The 21936-nt window shown below is 27.8% G+C and overlaps 1 protein-coding gene across 1 annotated transcript; it reads right to left on the bottom strand.

The window, feature by feature from the left end:
- Positions 1-1408: 1408 nt before the first annotated feature.
- On the bottom strand, positions 1409-18503 carry LOC132946950 (major facilitator superfamily domain-containing protein 6-A-like). Its single transcript, XM_061017076.1, has 7 exons — positions 18155-18503; positions 12141-12503; positions 9261-9448; positions 8046-8182; positions 5093-5214; positions 4786-5028; positions 1409-1816 (listed from the first exon to the last, which is right to left on the bottom strand). Exons 1-7 carry the CDS (start codon positions 18219-18221, stop codon positions 1593-1595), a joined length of 1344 nt encoding a protein of 447 aa, XP_060873059.1. The 5' UTR covers positions 18222-18503; the 3' UTR covers positions 1409-1592.
- Positions 18504-21936: the final 3433 nt, after the last annotated feature.

Raw genomic sequence — 21936 nt, 5'->3', positions numbered from 1 at the left:
CTTGTTCACATCAAACCACTTTTAAATAAAAATATGAATTCTTCAGTGGGAAGTACTATACTGGATAAAAACTATTAAAAGGCAACTAATATTTGAAGAGTCTATTTCAAGTTTTTTTATGATTATTAAAAAATGCAGTAAAATGTTTTATGGCCACCGAGAGAATCGTAACAGGTGTAATACATTATAATTATTATACGTTATAATCGTCGTTATTGTAAATATAATATATATTTATATCATATTTGAATATTTAGTTTATACCAACTATTAAGTAGATATCGCATACCGTATAGAATGTCGTGATCGGGTTCGTGATATAAATAGGTAGCTATATGTATAAATATTTTAAACATACCTACATTATACCATTGTATACCACCTGCGTGCACTAGTATTTTTCCGTCATCATGATGGAAAATAGCTCTTAAGCAGACAATTAATACAGTATACTCCTAGCTAATTCGTACCTTATAAACTACAACTACAGTGCGTATCTCAGTTTTTGTAGTTTTTCAGAAAGAACAAAAAAAAATTATTTAAACGATTTATCTCTCTCAATACCCGCTAGCAGGTAATGTTTAGTTAATATATTTTTAGTACCAATAATGTAGGTTAGGATAGGTTAGGCCTATTTTAAAAACATCAATGTTATTTTTAGACATTTAATGTAAAATATAGGTTTTAAATGAGAGACGTGCAGTTATGAAATAATGATATTGAAATAGTCTTTTTAAATAAATAATTTATTGCTTTGTATGTGTTTAAAATAATTTATTTTAGAACCATTGACTATAGAATAGACATATGAGTTGGATAAACAAAATCATAAAAGTAAGTCTTTTATCAAAATAACAGATGCACCAAATTGTTTTTTAAAAAATGCGTGTGCAATTACCAGCAAAATTTACCAATAAGCAATTCTATGTTAGCATTAATCTGAAATTGTATATAAACGGGACAACTTCAAAGCAACACCTCATCAAATACTGCAAATTGTATTGAGTTTATTTGATTGTCTCAATAGCAGCTAGGTCTTTATATTGCCATAATCCATATCTCTGTGCATTAACTGATGTAGCAGGTACTATAAAAAAATTATAGGAGCACCGCAATACTTGACAAATAATTTATGAAAATTCAAAAAATTTAAATTAACACAACCACCCTCTTCCAAAGGTCTTACGCAGGTCATTAATGCTGTACCTATTGCAATTTTTCATAGCAGAAAATTCTAATAATATTGTTTTTTAATGACTAATCGATTAAATCAGGATTTTATTTTAGAATATCTTGTAAATATTTTTCGACAAAAATTGTGGTTATAACAGAAACCCAACAGCCAGAACGATCAGAATTCGATAACTTACCGACGATAAGGAGTTATTGTATTTTACAATTTTTGAAATTATGTTTTAATGTATTGCTATATTATGTTTACCGGTAATAACAGTTCTTGTTTGAGATTTTTCATATGATATTTAAGTTTATAAAATCTAAAATATATAAAATGTTGAACAAAAAACCAATAACACAAAATGCAGCTATTTCTTTTATAAATAATAACAAAATAATTTTCTGACAAAATAATACTAGGATGTTAAATTTATGTCTTCTTCGATATTGTCATCTTTAGTTTGAACTTTACTATAAATGTCCTTGGCATCTTCATTTTTAGACAAACGCTTTAATATATAATTGACAATAATTTGTATGGCACAAGTGAGAAGTGCGACCACGCTCAACACCTTAAACGAAGCAATACTTCCAATATGTTTAAACATATAACCACCAACGAAGCTTCCAACTGGCGCACCTAAGACACAACCAATGAACATCGTTAATGTAAAGTTAAAATATTTTCAAGTTTATATTATATAGGTATAAAACGTGTGGGTAACAAAATGATCTGACAAATGAAAAAAATTTTGTTCTGATCAATATTTTAAAATTGATTTTCATGTACCTAAAATGTATAGGCACTTGCGCTATAATAATATATTATAGTATAAGATTTTTTATTTTTTATTTTAATTTTAATTTTAATTTTAATTTTTAATACTGAAAATAAAAACAATTTGGAACGAATCAAAATAGCCATTTTTTTAAATGTAATTTTTAGAAAAATATTGATGGTAAAATGTTTATTTATTAAAAATGTTTAAAATATCAATACTTTTTTGGAATAAATTATATAATTTAAAAAAAGTAAAAATATTTTTCAAAATATTATTTTTTTGGATTTTCAAACATAAGTAAATCCTAAATTATTTATTGTCCATATAATTTTCATCATTTTTTTCATACTAGTATCAATTTTTGATTTAAATTTATCAGGACGTTTTGTCACACGCTGTATAATTTATATTATGTATTTAAGGGGATTGCAAACGGTCAGTTATTTCAACCAAAATGTACCAAAGTTTGTCAATCATACCGATAGACTTACAGGTAATGCGATTATACTTTTGTAAAAGTGATTTGAATTTAGTATTATGACGTCTACTCGAGATCGATCAGGCTGCTCTTTTGAAAATATTGTTCCTAAATACTGTACCTATTTTTTAACAATGCACGCATGCATGAAATTTAAATTGCCTATTTTGAACTCCTTAAAAACTGTCTGTTTGCAATATTCCCTTAATGATGTCGGTGCCGGTTTTTCCAATACTCCACAGTCCACAATCCACAGTCGTATAAACTTTGAAAATTATATTTAATATTTTAGTTGCTACCTTAGTCATAATATTTTTCCACTAATCTACTGCCCGATAACTATTTAGGGGGCTTGATAGGTGTATAAAATTACTTAACTTAGCCTCGTCGATATGTCGGATTAATAATTAATATTATGCATTATTCAAATACATATATTAATAATTATTATTTTGAAAAGCGGTCTCCGCCCGACCGATAAAACGTTCTCTTGTCTTAAAAAAAAAAAAACAACTAACGACATCGGACTTTTTTACATGGTGTGAGAATTTTTCTTGCAGTAAGACATGTTTTTCTACTGAGGACCGGCTCTGACGCCCTAAAGAGGACGCTACACAGATATTTGTTGTCTCCGTCTCACAAGTGCATAACAATGAAATTCACGCTTAGCAGGTCCGTTTAACCAGTGTTGGGTTGCAACGTAACGTAAATTAAAAATCACTGTAATGAAATTACTTTGCAGTAACGCTGTAGTTGTTTCATTATATTTTATATAAATTAATGCAATTGTAACGAAATTACTTTTTAAAAGTAATTTCTATGGAGTAACGCATTAGGCATGTTATTATCTACGTTATTAAAATAAGTTATGAATGTAGAATGTATGACAAAAACTGGGGGCTAGGATATTTGAGAAAATGAAAAATCAATAAAATGTATTTACGATTCAGAATGTTTTTATAAAAAATAATAGGTAAACAACAATATTGTTAAAGATCCCAGGAACTTATACAATTTGTTCATGTACAACATTAAGTCATTAACAATGCAAGTGTCTTCTACTTGTTATTCACTTATTCATTATGGACAAATTTTGTAATTATTTAAAAAAAAGTAACGTTATTTGTAATGCCCTACTTTTTGAATGAAAAAGTAAAGTAACGTGATAAAAATAATGTCAGGGAACTCGAATGCAATCTAAATAAAATATTTAATGTAACGATTAACGTAATTTATAATACTTTTCAAAAGTAATATACCCAACACTGCGTTTAACTTAGTTAGTTTAAAAATTAGAGTGAATCGGCTTATTATAAAACATGACGGTAAGAACATTATTTGTATGTGGGTTTTACGATAATTCTGTTTTCAAGTGAGTTATGAGCATTTTTAATGTACGCTGTACTATAGATATACGTATAACTTACTAAAAAACTTAACAATCGTAAAGAAACCGCATACAATAGAAATTCGCTACACTAAACCGGTGTGAAAAATAATGCACCGGGATGTTTGGACCATATCATTTACATGGTTTATTATCCCAGTGCGGGATAATGTGGGATCATTTTAAACCGGTATAGTTTAGCGAATTTCTAGGTAAATACAGATAATGTACTTATCATCAAGTTTCTCAACAGGTCGATTCACTCTAATTTTTTTTAACGGAGCTAAACGAGTTCTCCTGAGCTTAAATTTGCTACGTTACGCACTTGTAAGCAAGGCTGGGCAAGTTAGTGATTTTTTTTAACTCAGTTAAGTTAAGTTAGTATGCACTAATAACAAAATGTTAAAAGTTAAAAGTCAATTTAACTATAGATTAACTCAGTTAAGTTAAAAGTTAATTCACATTTTTTGTTAACTTTTTATTAAGTTAAAATAATAATTTGTTTGTACAACGCTAGCGTACTTATTTTTTTCCCAACCCAAAACTAAATTATAGACTATAGTGTTTATACTTTATACATTATTTCCATATATTATGTTAGATTAGAATGATTTACATTTTTAACTTTAAACAATTCACGGTAAATATTGTTTGACATGTAAAACAAAACAGGCTAAAATAGTGAAATATAATCAAAATAAAAACAAAATAAATTAACATAATTTACTTCTTAAAATGAAAAATTAACTCGTTAATTTCACGTTAATTAAAAAAAAAAAAATTGTAAGTTAACAGTTAAGTTAATGAAAAGCCAAAATTAACTAGTTACAATTTATTAAATTAACTTTTTAACTTAATCTTAACTTTTTAACTCGTTACCAGCCTTGCTTGTAAGACAAAGACGATAAACGGCTCGTCCTCTTAATATTATTTTAATATGCAAACATGAACTAATATCGAACCTATTCCCGTGTAAGCCGTCCCGACGACTCCTTGGAGTGTTCCTTCAGCACCGGCAGGAGTTATAAGTGACGCGTACGAAATGGCTGCCGAATAAGACAGCGCGAACGTTATCCCGTTGAGTAACTCCACTGGTAGTGCCCAAAGAGGGTTCTCGATGACCGTGTACAAAAAGAATATAAACGTGAACGTGAAAAACACCATGGAGAATATGGTCATGTGATCCACACGTTTCAGTATGTAGCCTATAACGATATGGAAAACAATCAGTTTTATAAGTCGTAAAAAGGTCTTCGGGTAATGATTTACTGGAAAAAAGGAACGACGGCACTTCGCCGCCGAAACATTGGATTAGTAGGGCTATTCCTTGGAGAGTCTTCATCCACGATTTCGTCTCGGGGTGGAACTCGTTCGACAAGTCTTCCAGGTACCTATAATGTGTATATAATAATGTGATTTATTATTAGCACCTACCCAACAAAATTATCTAAATATATAATAATATTAGGTAATATGTTCATTCAAAATCTAAATATGGTTATTTATCAGGTATATTTTTTGCTATTTAAATATGAAATACTATTATCATAATACAATATTGGGATAGAGTATCAGGTATAGAATAGTTTATTATTTATCTATAAATTACGTTTAACTTAAGTTGGAAGCAGAGGCGGACTGGACCACTGTGCTATGATGTCATATTATGTCCTCCTGGGCTGGTACAAAATGATTCACCTGGTATAATATTATTATTTTTGGCCATATTTTTAGGACCTCTTTTATTTAGAACACCATGGCAGTAAACAAACATGATCCAATCCGCTCAACATACGCTCTGACATACACCCTTTGCAACTTAGGCTGACGCAATGCTATCTTAGTTAAAAATTGGTTTCATGTTTCCTTGATTCAGAATAAATTATTTTTATTTTGCAATCTTTTGCATTTTTAGTAATTTTTAGTTATAAATATATTTTTTGTCTTTTAGCATAATTTTTGTACATCTTCACGTAATTTTTTCATATTTTAGGTAATTTTATGTAATTTTCGAACAATGCGGGGCATTTTTCTCAAATTTTAGATTTTAAGGAAAATATGTAGAATATTCAAAAATAAAATTTTTGTTAAAATTACTGTGGAGATTTTGTTATGATTAAATTTATCGCAAACCGATAAGATTTACCTTTTGCGTGTCATTATAGGCGGACCTACGGGGTGTGCCGGGTGTGCCAAGGCACACCCTCATATAAAAAAAAACTAATAACATTTAATAATATACATTAATTTTTTTTATCTACACATTTATTGAATTTCAGTTTTTTATTAGTAAAACTTCGTGAAACCTAACCTAACTTCGAGAATAATTCTCTAAAATAATAATTGCATGTATTTTTACCAATTCTTATTTTACATTGTTAATGAAGCCTGGATGTTTAGACTTTAAATCACTTCAACGTATTTATTTATCGACTTGCATTATTTCTTAAATTATATTCAATGTTATTGTCGTTGACACGAAAACTTCGGTATAATTATAGTAGTGGGACGCCAAACGGTTATAACTATTTTCAGCGAAAAAATATTGCCTTTTCTCAGAAACCGACACAGCGCTGTTATCGATGGTTAAGAAATAATACTTTGGTAGTTTCAAGTTTGGTATTTCATTTAACGCGATGTCGTGATTCAAACAACTCACAGACACCGTAATTTATATTATCGTTAACTTTGTGTAAAACAAGTAAGAACCTCTATGTCGAACAGGAATTAACTTACATGTTAAAGTTTCTGAAGATTATAGAAGAATTTAAAAGTTTTGTGCCATTTCAAAGGCGATCATTACTATAAAATATAAGTTAATAAAATAAATTTGTATCATAAATAAATTATACTAGTGTTGTTTCAGTTTATTTAGTAATAAATATAAAATAATAATTTATAAATTAATATATTAAAAGATTAAACAATAAATTATCATAAGTAATAATGCCTACTTACAATGGTCGGATATTTAAAATAGAATTATTAACTTTAGTTTATTTTATATACCGTCCTATGGAAGACATTTATGAGCTAAAAAAAATTCATATTGTGGGTTAATATTTGTCTATAGCTTCAGCTCTGTATTATAAAAAAACAAGAAGAAAAAAGGCTGGGCACACTCAAATGTAAAACTCTGGGTCCGCCTATGCGTGTCATACATATTTTATAAAACAAGTGCTTTTTCCCACATACGCCGATCATATATTTTAATAATTTTATATAATTCTTAAAACTTAAATGTATACGATTGTCTATTATTATTACAATTCATGTTTTAATTTACTCTGACACACATTATCACACCCGTATCTTTAACAAAAATTATTATTTTGAAAATTAAATATTTTTACTTATTCAAGTAGATTTTTCGGGATTTTAGGGCATTTTACATTATTTTAGGTCATTTTTTGAAATCGTAAACATCCTAACTCTATCTTATAACTATATAAGACCCCCCGAAATACGCATTTTAATTCAAAATGCATTATTATTTAGAAAGTCCCGGCAATGCTTTTCAAGTACAAAATTTGTTTCATATATCAAAGAATTGAAGACTTTGTCTTTTATTTTGCATTTTTATCAGGTTTCGCTTACTTTTAGTGCGATAATTATTGTAGTTTTTAGGTAATTTTGTTAATTTTTAGTGCACATTTATATATTATTATGATAAATATTTTTAATTAAACATAATTGGTGCCTAATTTGAAATATTTTGTGCCGACCATTCATAATTAATGTCGATCGTACTATTTATGATTTCAATACGTCAGTAACGTCTTCATCGATCAACAGTATAACAGCTGTTATATATTACGTATACGGGACTCAGACTGGTAACAAGTTATTGATTAGTTGATGTTACATCATAATCGCGTTTATTTCGTTAAGTTCGAATTTTTGTTAGCTCTAGAATTGTTTAAACAAATTTTTAGTCATTTTTAAGAATATTATTGCCGTCAAAATTCATTTTTTAGGGCATTTTTGCTATATTTAGAGCAATATTATGTTAACAATATTATACTGTTTTATTTTTTTTTTTATTTTAAACAGTAAATTTAATATAATCACATAGTTTATCTAACCATAGTAATTACCTACACTTGTTATACGTTAATCTAAAATACGTATGTTAAAATAACTACTTATATTGTATTTTTAGTGTTTTGAAAAAATAAACATAGGTCATGTATTACTGAAATGTATATAATTTGTTGCTTACCAAAATATGAAGTTCCATATGAAAGACATAAAAAATCCAATTAAAACAACCCAAAGAAGAAACGCGAGTACTTTACCTTCAGTGAATACTTTTTTCACATCAGAAGCTACAATTTTGGTATCATTTTCTTGTACAACCTATAATACAAAACAAACAACTATGTAATTATTTTCATGACATATGTGTAAACCAACAATTTTAACATGTGTACGAAGTAAATCATTAGACGGGACATCGATTTTCTGTACCATAAGATTTGAGATTAACTTGTGTCCAATTTAACTAACTTTAAAACGATTTTGAGCGAAATCTATTGTGCGTTTACGTTTGGAAAACAATACTATAATAAAATCAAATAAAATCAATGACTTCCACAAATTTGACTGTCTTATCCGTATATAAACGAAGTGCGATTGAATTTTATTTTCATTTACATTTGACTAGGTAGTCAAATGTATTTAGTATATGTGATTAAAATTAAAAGTAAACCTAATCATCAGCAAATGTTGGTTCGAAAAATAAAGCTTAAACATACGGTGACACTCAAATTGCCTCGGAAAATAATACCCAAACAGTCTACTTGAATTGCCTTCCACAGCATACCTAGATTATTAATTAATATATTGATAGTTGTATGTGTACTATCAATGATTATATCGATTTCCAATATATATTATTTTTGAGACGTATATAGTATTTTACAGACAGATAATCTTGTCATTGATTATCAGTTAAAGATTAGTCCATCATCACCGCAGTTCAACATTGTCAGTTTCGTTAGTGCAACCATTACCATAAAAACACGTTTATTAGCGTAAGCGTAGGTACATAATTTTATAAAAATGAACGTTAACCGTGAATTAGGCAAAACAAATTGTATTTTTATTATTAATAATAATTACTGCTGTTTTATCGATTTTTTAAATTGTTTTGGCTTTGACTCAATTCACTCAATTCATTTAATTTATTAATATTTCCTATAATGTACCTAAGGTTAGAAATCTATTAGTTATAGGCTATAATAGCTATCGGAGGCGATTCCAGTACAAGAGAGTCACTGCCTAAATTAGGAGGCAATTCAAGTAAACGATATTTTTGAAATTGGGAGTAAACTTTTTGAAAAAAAATCACGGGAGGCAATTCGAGAGCGCCCAAACACACATATGGTTCTAACTATAAGAAGTATATTAGATTTGTAGATATTATATACTGTACCTTGAGTTTAAACACCACATATATATCTAAAAGGAAACATAGCAATGCAATGACGTAACCTGGAGCATAGTTTTTGTACTCAAGACCTGCGCTGTACCAGTCTACACATGCACCGGAAATAATGGCAAACAAACTCCAACCAATGGATCCCCACAACCTTTGTTTTCCATAATTATTTTTGTCTTTGCCTTGATAGAAAACACAAAGACGATTCAGCTATAATGACATTGCACGTATTATTTGATAATAGTATCAACAGGTATAATATTATATATACTATTTATAGGTAATGATTAATGATGCCAACTGTATTAATATTATAATAGTGATAAAACGTGGACCGATAACAACAGGTAGGTAGGTTATTAGGGGCATCATACGAAAGTGTATATTATAGTCTGTTGACATTCTTTGGTGTTAGAAAAATGTTGTGGTTTTTTCCTAACGGCTCCGAGTTAGTTATTATATTCGGTAGTCATCGGTATTGATCAATACATTAATACTATTATAAACACAGTGTTTACTGTTTATAAATTAAATCGGATGTCGGGAAAGTACCACAGGTGGGTACGCATATATTATATTACTATATAATAATATTATTATTAGTAGCACATACAATATAATTGGCTGTGATGTCGTTGGTCGGTGGTCCAAAACCGGTGGCCTCCGTGTTTATTTCATTATTAGGCCCCGCGTTGACGGAATAAGTATATGACTATTATTGTACGCCTAAACATTTCCCCGGCCCGCGAAAAATGTTTGTCCCTCGATTTTGGCTCTCGAGTACAAAAATATTGCCACACAGCTTTAATTGGTATACCTACATAATAATATGATAAAGTCGAATGTGTTTTCAGTTGTATACAATATTATGCAAATAATCAAAAATTAGTTAATAATATAGGTCATAAGTTAAAACACTCGTATTATTATTTACAGTTACACTACTAAAATTGAGACATGCGAATATAAAACTATAGAGTGTTGACAATTATTACAATACAGCGACCTACGACTGATATGGTGTATATTGAACTAATTTAACGTTAAATGCTTCACATATCGTTTCGTTCGACTCGTGAATACAAAATATGTATAATTTGACATTTACGTTGACAGCGGCGTACACTTTACTGTTTTTCCATTTATTTTGACGGTTGATTCCATCAACAAACTTTAAAACAATAATTTTATGTAGGGCGATTCATCATGCATGATCGCAACCATTTGTTCCTTTAATAATGAAATTATTCGAATTCTGATTTTTGGAATTTTTAAATATTATACTCAGACCATTTTTTTAATTCTTGATTTTTTTTTTTGGTAACAGGTACTTTAAGAGTGTCCTCCTGGTGACTAAAACTTTTGATTTTCAAATGAGAACTGCCTTTTTCGAATGAAATTTATTTACTAGATCATTTTTCTAAACATTTTGACGTATCAGAATCAAAATGAAAACAATTAGTTTTTAAGTTATTTAACTTTGTGTCCTAAGGAATAAGAATAATAAAGGTCCATGATAATAGGTTTGTAAGGTATGGGGGCTACAGTGATTTAAAAATGTTGGTAATTAATATTAATTTATCAACATTAATAATTTGTAAAAAATATGGTCCAAGTATAATAAATACTAGATCCGATATTAAATCTGTTTTATACTTTTGTAAAACCACTAAAAAGGAATGTTATCCTTAAATCAAACATTTTAAAAACTAAGAAACTACTCATCCGAATTTTTAATTGGGTACATCAACATTTAAAAAATGATATTCACTAAATAATTTACAGTAAAAAATGGGGATTCTCATTTGAAAAACAGGAGTTTGTACTGCCACAAGACACTCCTTAAGTGGTGCAAACATTTACAATAATTTGAAAATATACCTATAGTCTTTAGGTAGGTATGTACAAAAATTCCAAAATTCCAATTTTGAATACCTGTCTTATTAATGAAAAAAAGGGGTGAGCATGCTTGGTTATAATCACCCTGCAAATTTAAAAAACAAAATGCTTTTGATGAGTAGATGGGATATAATAAATACCCACTAAAAAATGAGTTTAATATTTCTTGCATCTTTTTTAATAACTCAATTGTTGTACCTAGACAATATACGAGGGTATTTTTTTTCTTAAATTTTATTTTGTATTGGGTAAAAATTATGTAAAACAATATTTTCAAAAACGTTAATTGTTTTCGACATAACGAAAAAAAGTTAAATAATAACTAATAATATTATTAAAAGTGTACTTTTTTTTATGAATTTTAACTATTTTCTTATTATGGTAGTAAGTAAGTTAAACTATGATTTTTTTGATTAATTTTTTTTTTCTGCAGATACCTATTTTATAAAATTATAAATTGTCATATGGCTCAAATTTTACTTAGGTATAGTAAGTAAGCTTGATATGTACACCTTAAACTATAAATACGTTTTTTGATATTGTAATATAATGAAAGGTTAAAGGTCGGAAAAACCCAAAAAAAAAAAAAAAAATATAATGAAAGCAAAAGTTGTATTCTACTACTAATAGGTAAACCAACTTAACTACCTACACAATAATTTTAGATTTTTAGAACATATAAAGATTAAACGTTTACAATATTGTCAATATATAGTGACTCAGTGAGATCAGGATACATTATCAGACATTATTTTGTAATGCTAATATTATAATATTATTAAAATAACGTTATACTAATATTATTCGTGATTATAATGTTATAATAATATTTTTAAACTAAAATTGCTGTCTGTCAAAAAATTACTTTCTTAAGAAATATCATATTATGTACAGCTGCTGTTACCTCCCAAAATTAAATATTGTTTACACATTGTCGCATCGATAATTTAATAAAAGAACAGTATTTTTTTTTACCTAATAAATCCATACAAATCGTGTCCTCTAAAACACTTTTCACCGTTCCGTCCGTGTTGATCAAGGCAATTGTAGTAAAAAACATCCAAAACAGTGGCGACTTGATAGCGTCCAAATCGTTCATTTCCTCTTTTGCCGTCGTGCCAGGAATTATCGATAGTAATCCTACCAATAAAAACGTGATTATTGAACTCGCAATAAACACCGATCGGCGACACTTGTATTTATCTGTAACGGCACCAACGATTGGTCTTATCAGCATTCCAGGAATAGGTTGTAGCATGAATATTAAACCAACAATGAATGCAGAATAACCACGTTGTTTTGATATCGTCGTCAAAAATGGAGAAAACGGTGCATAACCTGAACAAAAATAAAAACAAAGACATAGCCATTAATATTGATTGGTAAATCTCAATATCGAACCTAGCTTTTAAGTTACTTTTTTTTTATTTGGTTAAATTACACTACTTTTAAGTTTAAAAAGTAACTCAATTACAATAGAAGTTATTTTTTTTTCAAAAATATCACTGGAGCTTAATACTCATTAAGTGAGTCGTGAGCCGTCCGTGACGATACAACACACGGTATAGATCAGAATTCCATTCTAAAAGTGACACTTTATAGGCAAATAGTCAATAGCCATAACAAAAATATTACAGTTCAGACAATTTTACATATAAATTATAATACTTACAAGTTATAAGATATATTTTAATATTTACACTCAATATTATCAATACGTTCTAAAAATCTATTAAATCAAAAAAAGTAACTAGTAATTTAGTAATAATTACTACCAAAGAGTAACTTAAATTACATATAAATTACTTGCAATAAAATGTAATTAAATTACTTAAAAAGTAATTTCGTTACAGTAACTTTTAACTTAAGTTAAGTTACTCCCCAACACTGTCAAAATTTATAGTTTTGAGAAAAATCGATTTTATGTTTAAAACTTTAAAATATTTTAAAGAGTTTTTTACCTATACATTTGAAACTAAAAATTTAAATATGTACTTATAAACATACTTTACATTATATGACTATTATTAAGAGGACGACACCCGGGCTATTTGTTGTCTTCGTCTTACAAACGTGCAACATGTCAAATTTTACGTTCACAATAAAACATTTTACTCTGTAATTTCTAAAACGAGTGTGAATTTAAATCTTATAAAATTTAAAGATAAGAATATTATCTTGGGTAACTTAGAGGATTTTATTGATATTTTTATTAAAAAGCGAGTTATGACCATTTTTAAACTGTAATTTTTTTGTACATTTTAAAATAATCGTAACTTACCTACTTAAAAATAATAATGTCAATAAAATTCTGCCCTATATTATTTTTATATATTCTTAAAAATTATGAAAAACTCTCTCTTAAACCCAAAATGTTTGACGGTGTGGAATTTTACAATTTTACAATTTGTGAATGCAAGAATGCTGCCATATTTTAACAATTGGCAGTAAAAATGTCGTTTTGAGAATACAAGATCTTAGTTGATCCAATTTTCTAAAAGATAAGATACGATATGTTGAAATCAAAGCCCACCTTCTAGAAGAAATTTTGTAAAAAAAAAAAAATAAACAAAATTGTAAAACCACTAGTTCCCTTACCCCGCTCAGAATCTAAAATAGTACATCTATAACTTATATATAAGTGATAGCCAAGTAATTAATTTTAGATTCTGAGCGGGGTGAGGGAACTAGTGGTTTTACAATGGTGTTTATTTATTTTTATTAATATATAATGTTATACGCCTATACGTACAGTTATTATTCACTGCAAGGTCTACCAAGTTTATATTATTATGTTTAAGTATGCATATTGTTTTGTATAGTAAAACAAACGATTCTATTAAATAAAAAAACTCGGATAAAATTGTTTAAAAAAATATTATTTTAATTAATTCAACTTACTAGTTATAATAAATAATAACAATATAAAAAATATCCATAATGACAAACCGTCTCCGCTAATCGTTTTTCTTATACAATATTATTTATTTATAAATAAAATAAATAAATTATATTATACCATAGAATTCAAGTTAAATACAATCCATTATACATTGACCCACTTGAAACCTACTGTAACGCAGAGCGACATACACCTAACCACTTTTTTAATATGTATATAGAGAGAGGACAAATTTATTTATAAAATACATAGCGGACTGCCTGTCTAACAGGTTGCGTATAGTAACATAGTATACTTACTATACTTATTAGACATTTATTTTATTGATTGTAATATTATGCAGTTAATAAGTTTAAGTGTATATATATATATATAAGACTGTAGGTATATAAGTGATAATAACGGTTTATTTTGTAATTTGTTTAATAATAATTTACTTTAAAAAAAATGTATTTAATGATAAGATATTAATGTGAATTGGAGTTTTCGATGTTTACATAGGGTGGTTGTCTTGGCACTGCAATTTTTTTTAATTCATTATTATAATATATCTTTAAATCGAATTACGACGAACAAAAACGAAAAACCCACGGTGGACAAACATTTTGATGTTGTATCGCTTTGATTATGGGTTTTTAAATAAACCATATTGTGTGATAAATTCCTGCGGTAGGTACCTTTAGTAAATTCTTTCCGAGAGCTGAAGTCGAACTATTATTGCGATATATTTATTAGAGTGAGATAACAAACCAGTACTTACACAAGATTTAATCAGAATAGTACAAATTGTACAATTTACATTATTTTTTTGCATTTTTTAAACTACCATATTATTTTTATTTTTGTATTACATAATTATAAATATATTCAAATATTTTGGTTTTTTTAATACAAATAAATCCGATCCCCATTTATTGCTATTATGCAAGCGCGTGCACGTACTATATCGAAAGAATAATCCATTTGAACTTATGTGAAAATTACAAACGCTTTTCAAAAACGTTGGTGCAAATCGATACATGTTGTATGTATTATTTTGGGTCAATTTCGGTGCAAGCTAAATATACAACTCTTACCACAGTTGTAATGTAATTGTATTTTAGTATGTAATATATTTTTAAAAATGTTATAGGTTCAACGAAATATTTAAAAAAAAAAAAAGTTATAAAATATATTCTTTTAAACGCCAAATAGAGAGAGAGCAACAGAAAATATATTAATATTATGTTGATAACGGTGTCGGTGTTACCATTTGATGATAAAACCAATAGACTATCCGATATCCTGTGGAATAATAATTTAATTCAAATGTTTCGGTAAATAAAACGATGAATACTGAAAATTGTTTATGAATGATATCTACTCAATTCACTCGAGTCAAAAATAAGAAAAAAACTAAGTTTCTGACCCGATTCACCTCAATGACCATATAATCACTTCATTTTATGATATTGATTACATTTTAATTAATATATAATGTTATACGCCTATACGTACAGCTACTATATTCACTGCAGGTCGACCAAGTTTATATTATTATGTTTAAGTATGCATATTGTATTGTATAGTAAAACAAACGATTCTATTAAATAAAAAAAAACTCGAGTAAATTTGTTATGGAATCGATTAAATATAATGTTAGGTATGTCAATGAAACACATCTAACACGTATTATATTCCAGCACCTTTAATATTAATAATAACTATGCATAGTTATAACTATAAGTGTAGGTACCTAGTTGAAAAAAAATCCATACACGCTAAACTTTTAGATTCTGAGCGAAAATTGTCTTCATTATAGTAATTTTTCTGATAGGAAAGTGAATCCAGTTGGTACTTTGGGTGGTCAAAAGTAAACATTTCCCAGTAGTTTTCATAAGCGACGTGAAGAACAAAAGAAAAATTAAGGAAAAACGGGTATTTTTACGCAAAATCTGTTTTTGAGAAAATTGATTTTGGTTTTTGGCGCAACTCTAAAACAAATTACCGTAGGTACATGAAACTTCGACTGAATGTTTATATTAGCATTCTCTATACACCATAACATTTTCCAAATATTTTGACTTATTTTGAGCTGCTTACGAACATTTTCAGTTTCCATTTTGTTTAGTTTTTTTTCTATAAATATCAATAAAAATTTATTTGTTGGTTGAAAAAGCTTGAAAATTTAATAGAAGTATCCTACGTTATTGTTTCAAAGGAAGATGAAAAAAAATTAAAAATCCATTGACACAATTTTTGTTTATAAGCATTTAAAGTTCAAATTTTGACAAAATGTATCAAATTTATAATTTAATAATTATTTTGTAGTTAAAAATTTATAAAATGTTCAACTTTTATAGCTAAGGATTGAAAATTGAAAACAAGGCTCCACTTAATACGTTATATATAAATTACTTTATTCACAATAATATCATCAAATATACTAGGTAATATCATAGGCTGACTGACCGTTTTCGCTCAGAATCGTTTTTCTTATACAATAATATTATATCATTTAATTCAAATTTAACCATCCACTACAGTGACCCATTTGAGTTTTCTGTACAGCAGAGCGACACCCACTTGCCCACCTTTTTAAGTAATGAAGTTAAGTTAAGTTAAAAGTTGCTCGTATTTTTTTTTGTTAACTCGTTAAGTCAACTTTGAAAAAAAAGTAACTTTACTTAGTGTAAAGTTAAAATTTGCTAATTTGCAAAAATAAAAAATTCCAGACACATAATTTGGTTAATTAGATAGTTTTTCTTTACGTTCAAGAAAATTACTGAAGACATTTAAAATGATACATCAAAGTAAAAACACATTCAAAAATTTGAATTATTCTTCGAACGAAAATGAACTTAATTTTGATATTTTTGAAATAAAAATAACTTGAAGTTAACACGTTAATCTTGCAAAAAAGTAACTTATTAAGTTAAAAGTTTATATGAAAAAAAGTAACGAGTTAATTAACTTAACGTTTTAACTTAATTTTAACTTTTAACTCGTTAATGCCCAGCCTTCCTCATTGGCATACTAATTAATATTTGTTTATACTTTTTAAATTGTATATGCAGTAATATGCTATACGTATGTTTAATGTATATTATATATGATATATTTTTAAAGAAATTATTTTTTGTAAAAATTATAAGAAATTGAATTATGACATAATATTACAAATAAAACTGTAGACACGTATTAATACGTTTAAAATAATTTGTGGAAATTGCAAACAATTAGGTTAATATTTTTATTTAAAATTTAACAATTATTTTGTAGTTGAAAATTTATAAAATGTTCAACTTTTATAGCTAAGAATTGAAAATTTAAAACAAGGTCCCACGTAAATATTTTATATTTAAATTACTTTATTCACAATAATATCATGAAATATACTTGGTAATATTATAGGCTGACTGACCGTTTTCGCTCAGAATCGTTTTTCTTATACAATAATATTATATCATTGAATTAAAATTTAACACCATCCATTACAGTGACCCACTTGTCACCTACTGTACAGCAGAGCAACATCCACTTACACACCTTTTTTTTTTATTATAACTATTATACAATCACATATTTTGTTTGACTTCCTACCTGCATATGGTATGTGATAAGTGTGGAATTTGATAAAAAAAAAACATTCTATTTTAATCCAAAAATATCAACTCGTATTTACCTAAATATATTTCGATATTCTAAATCACAAAGTAGGTAATCATATAAATATATTTTTATATTAAATAAATTTATTATATTTAATAAAACAAATCTCACAATTATCACGTAATTCGTAGTTTATTGTGAGTGTTGACCATTTTTCAAATTAGTATATTATCTGCATACTATAATAATTAATAGCATAGTGGTAAACATGTTTCTGCAGATTGTCAGAAATAATAGCGACACGATATAACAGTTGATTGAACATGTATGATAGCATGTGCAGTATGTTGCACAACTAAAATGGCAGTGACCTATGCAACGTGCGATAGTTATAAAACACACACAATATCATTTGCGATCGAACATAATATATTACTAAAATTCTATGGTCGCCTTAAAACCTCTGTGTACAGGTATATTATCATAATGTTCTTACCTCCGATTCCTAAAAAATAGTGAATTTTCATCAACAGGAGTTTTCTATTGACCTGGAAGTAAGGCATTTTTCTGGTTGTCACTCGCACGGTACACACTACACTGCAGCAAATCGCGGTTATTATAATAATATTATTGTCTTCTTGGTATACCAAAGAGTTTACGCGTTTAAACTGTTACGTGTGTGTGATATAAAAAAAAAAAACAAAAAAAACAATACTATTTAATTATTATTGCGGTGCGCGTGTTTCTGGAGAGACGCAGGCGAGAGACAGACCCGGCGCAGATGTTATTCGTCCATGGTGATGATGATCACACGAAATTCAATGTTAAACTGCCAAACAAAAAATAAAATGTGGTAACCGAACCACACACGATCGTGTATCGAATAACGCGTCATGGCGCGTGCAGGCAAATGTGGAAAAAAAATTAAGGAGGGCCGCCGACAATACGCGTGCATTGTGTATATTATTATTTCGTTGCACTATTATTGTTACACATAATAATATTGTTTTTGTTCGCGGTTTGTGCGCTAAAAGAAAAATTCCTCTCCCGGCAGCCGATCGTGTGTTTATCGGGGTTGTTATGTTTAAAACATATTTTGTTATTAAACGTTTTGTTAATCGTTTAAAACGAATAAAACATATTAGTGTTCGATACGGTTAAAAATCCGAGTGAATGTCGTGTTTTTTTCGGTTTTTTCTGTTCAAAAATATGTCTTAAACAAAACAAATCGTTTAAACTGTTTTAAACCATTTTAAATATATTGTTTTAAACTGTTTAAGACTCAAACAATTTTTTTTCGTTTTAAGACATCGTTTTGAACAGAAAAAAAACAGTTAAAAATAAAAAATATAGTTTTTTTTCAAAAATGAAAAATACGCCAACCCTGGTGTTCGTGTAGTCGGCTCGAGTATACCTGTGTGGAAACTTTATTTAGCCCATATAGGTGGTAAACGGAAAACTGGTACGGTCATTAACAGTCAAGGTTTCCTAAACTTTTGTGAGAAAAAAATAAACCATGAAAGATTATTTTTTTTTTACTGACAACCAACGAGCAACCACGAGTGACTTGGAAAGTTTTTTTATTTCCGACTTTCTAGCCTAATAACGAGAAGTATATAAAATTAAAGTATCTACCTACTATAAATTGTGTGTACGTGACTTGACTTTATCAAATTAATAAAAAAAAAATCGCAAAATATAACGAAATATATGAAACAATTAAATTATTGTTCATAAATCATATAATAATATATTTATTGTATATTTTATATTTGTTTTACCTGTCAGCGACTTTTTTACGTAATTGTATTTTTCGTTAATTTCGATTGATAGGTAGTACCTACTATTATCTTTTGTTTTTAACATAATGTGTTATTTAAATTTAACTAGTTTACGAATGGCAATGAACTATATAAACATTGTACATATTTTAGGACCGCTGAAAATTACATTTTAAAGAGTACCATTATAGTATTCCAACAATCTCTACCCACACAGCCTTTGAGAAATGATAATATTTTGTGAATATTTTAAAGTGCTAAATAATGAACATTTGACTAATAATATTTTATAAATATTATCTTCTGATTCTAACAAAATATTGTACTACATTATTATTGTATAAAAATGTTGACTTAATATTTTTATAAAGTTTCCATAAGTATGTTTTTAAAAAATATATGATTAAAATATTTTTTTAAATGTTTTGAAAAATATGAATTTCTGAGTTATATAACTTAAATATTTTTTAATTATTTACGCAACTTTTAAAAATATTTTGACAACTTATATATTATTTTCCTGAAAATATTTTTACCATAATTAGGGAATATTTTTATGCTGTGTGGGTAACAGTACATAGTACGTCATTATTACGACCGACTGACGAAATCGTATAAATTGGTTATTTTAATTCATCGACGATAAATTATAGGCAAGTACCGTTATTGTTTTAATATGTATTACTATAATATCACGAATGATTATTAATTATTGAAATTATTATTATAATGCATTTAAAAATTGTATATTTTGCGTGTTTCGCGATATAATACAAACGACCGCTTTGTTACTTTATGTAGTGGCCTAGGAATTTCTAGATTAAGTATATTTTATTGCACACACGGTCTTAAGTCGAGTTCGCGTAGGTAGACCGGTGGGTAGGCGTAGGTATATAACATCAATCGTGTTCGGGTCGCAGGCAAAAATATTGTATGTTATTTAGCAAAAGCGTAATTTCTGCAGCAATCGACCGCGGCGGCGGCGGCGTCATGTCGTGTATATACAGTCGTGTGTGTCTGTATGTTCAGAACCGGTTTTTACCGTGATTATGGTAAGGTAACGTTCACCGAGAAGTAGAGCGCCGCGCGGAGAGCATAATAAATATATACACATCAATATATTATCCTCGTACGGTAGTTACTTGGCATTCGAGTGAGTGATTTAATGATCGCATATACAAGGTGTAACAGAAAGACTTGACGAAAAAAAAAATTATTTAGCAAAACAATTTACAATTTACACCATTAAATGAAAATACATATTATGTATGTTATGTGCTTGCAACTCCCCTTTACGCATAGGCTTGTTTTTTTTTTGGGAGGGGGGGGGGGGTATATAAATTTGAGAACAGTACAACAAAGAAAATAAGAAACAAAATTAACAATATAAAAACCACATAAGTAAATCTAAAACAAGTGATTTAACAAATAACATAATTACAAATAATATTATACATTTTACAACAATCTTATAAGTTATTAGATAATTATAACAAATCTATATCTGTACAATCTAAAGTTTTTAGAAATGATTTAAAAATACATTGATTTTTGAAATTATAAATATTAATATTAAGTTTTTTACATATCTGAGTGGCTGTAGATAGAGAACTTTTTAGTCCAAGTTGTTTTAGTTTCTGAGTGGAACATGAATGTATTGATTTTACAATGATGTGTGTTTTTTTTTATTTTTTTTTTTTTGTGTCTGTCATCACTTTTTAGGACAGTAAAAGTGTTTGGATTTTCTTCGAAAGTAACTTTTCTGATAGGAAAGTGAATCTAATACTCTGGTACTTTGGGGGGTCAAAAGTAAAAATTTCCCAGTAGTTTTCAAAAACGCTGTGAAAAACAAAAGAAAAATATTAAGGGAATTTTTACGCAAAATCTGTTTTTGAGAAAATTGATTTTGGTTTTTGGTGCAACTTTTAAACAAATTACCGTAGGTACATGCAATTTTGTCTGAATGTTTATATTAGCATTTTTTATACACCATAACAATTTCTAAATATTTTGACTTATTTTTAGCTGTTTACGGACATTTTCAGTTTCCATTTTTTTTAGTTTTTTTTTCTATAAATATCAATAAAATTTTATTTGTTGGGTAAAAAAGCGTGAAAATTTAGTGAAAGGCTCCTGATATATTGTTACAATAGCAGTAGAAACATATTAAAAATACATAGGCACAGTTTTTATTTATAAGCATTTAAAGTTCAAATATTGACAAAATACGGAAAAATCACGAAAATAATAAATGTAAAAAATATAAATGTTTTTACTATCAAAATTGTTATTATAATCAGATTCATAAATTGACTATTTCGAATATATCCTAAAAAAAAAAAAATCAAATTTTAAATATTAATTACAACAAAAGTTATTCCAAAAGTCAGTTCCATCTGTTACACCCAGTATACTGTTATTATAACATAATTCAACATAATTATATTCTATTATTATACGTAAGTTATACTCGAGAGGCAAATAATAACTCTGTTTG

This window comes from Metopolophium dirhodum, chromosome 6 (genome assembly GCF_019925205.1).
Source record: "Metopolophium dirhodum isolate CAU chromosome 6, ASM1992520v1, whole genome shotgun sequence".
In the NCBI taxonomy this organism is placed as follows: domain Eukaryota; kingdom Metazoa; phylum Arthropoda; class Insecta; order Hemiptera; family Aphididae; genus Metopolophium; species Metopolophium dirhodum.
This window is presented reverse-complemented; position numbering and strand designations above follow the sequence as displayed.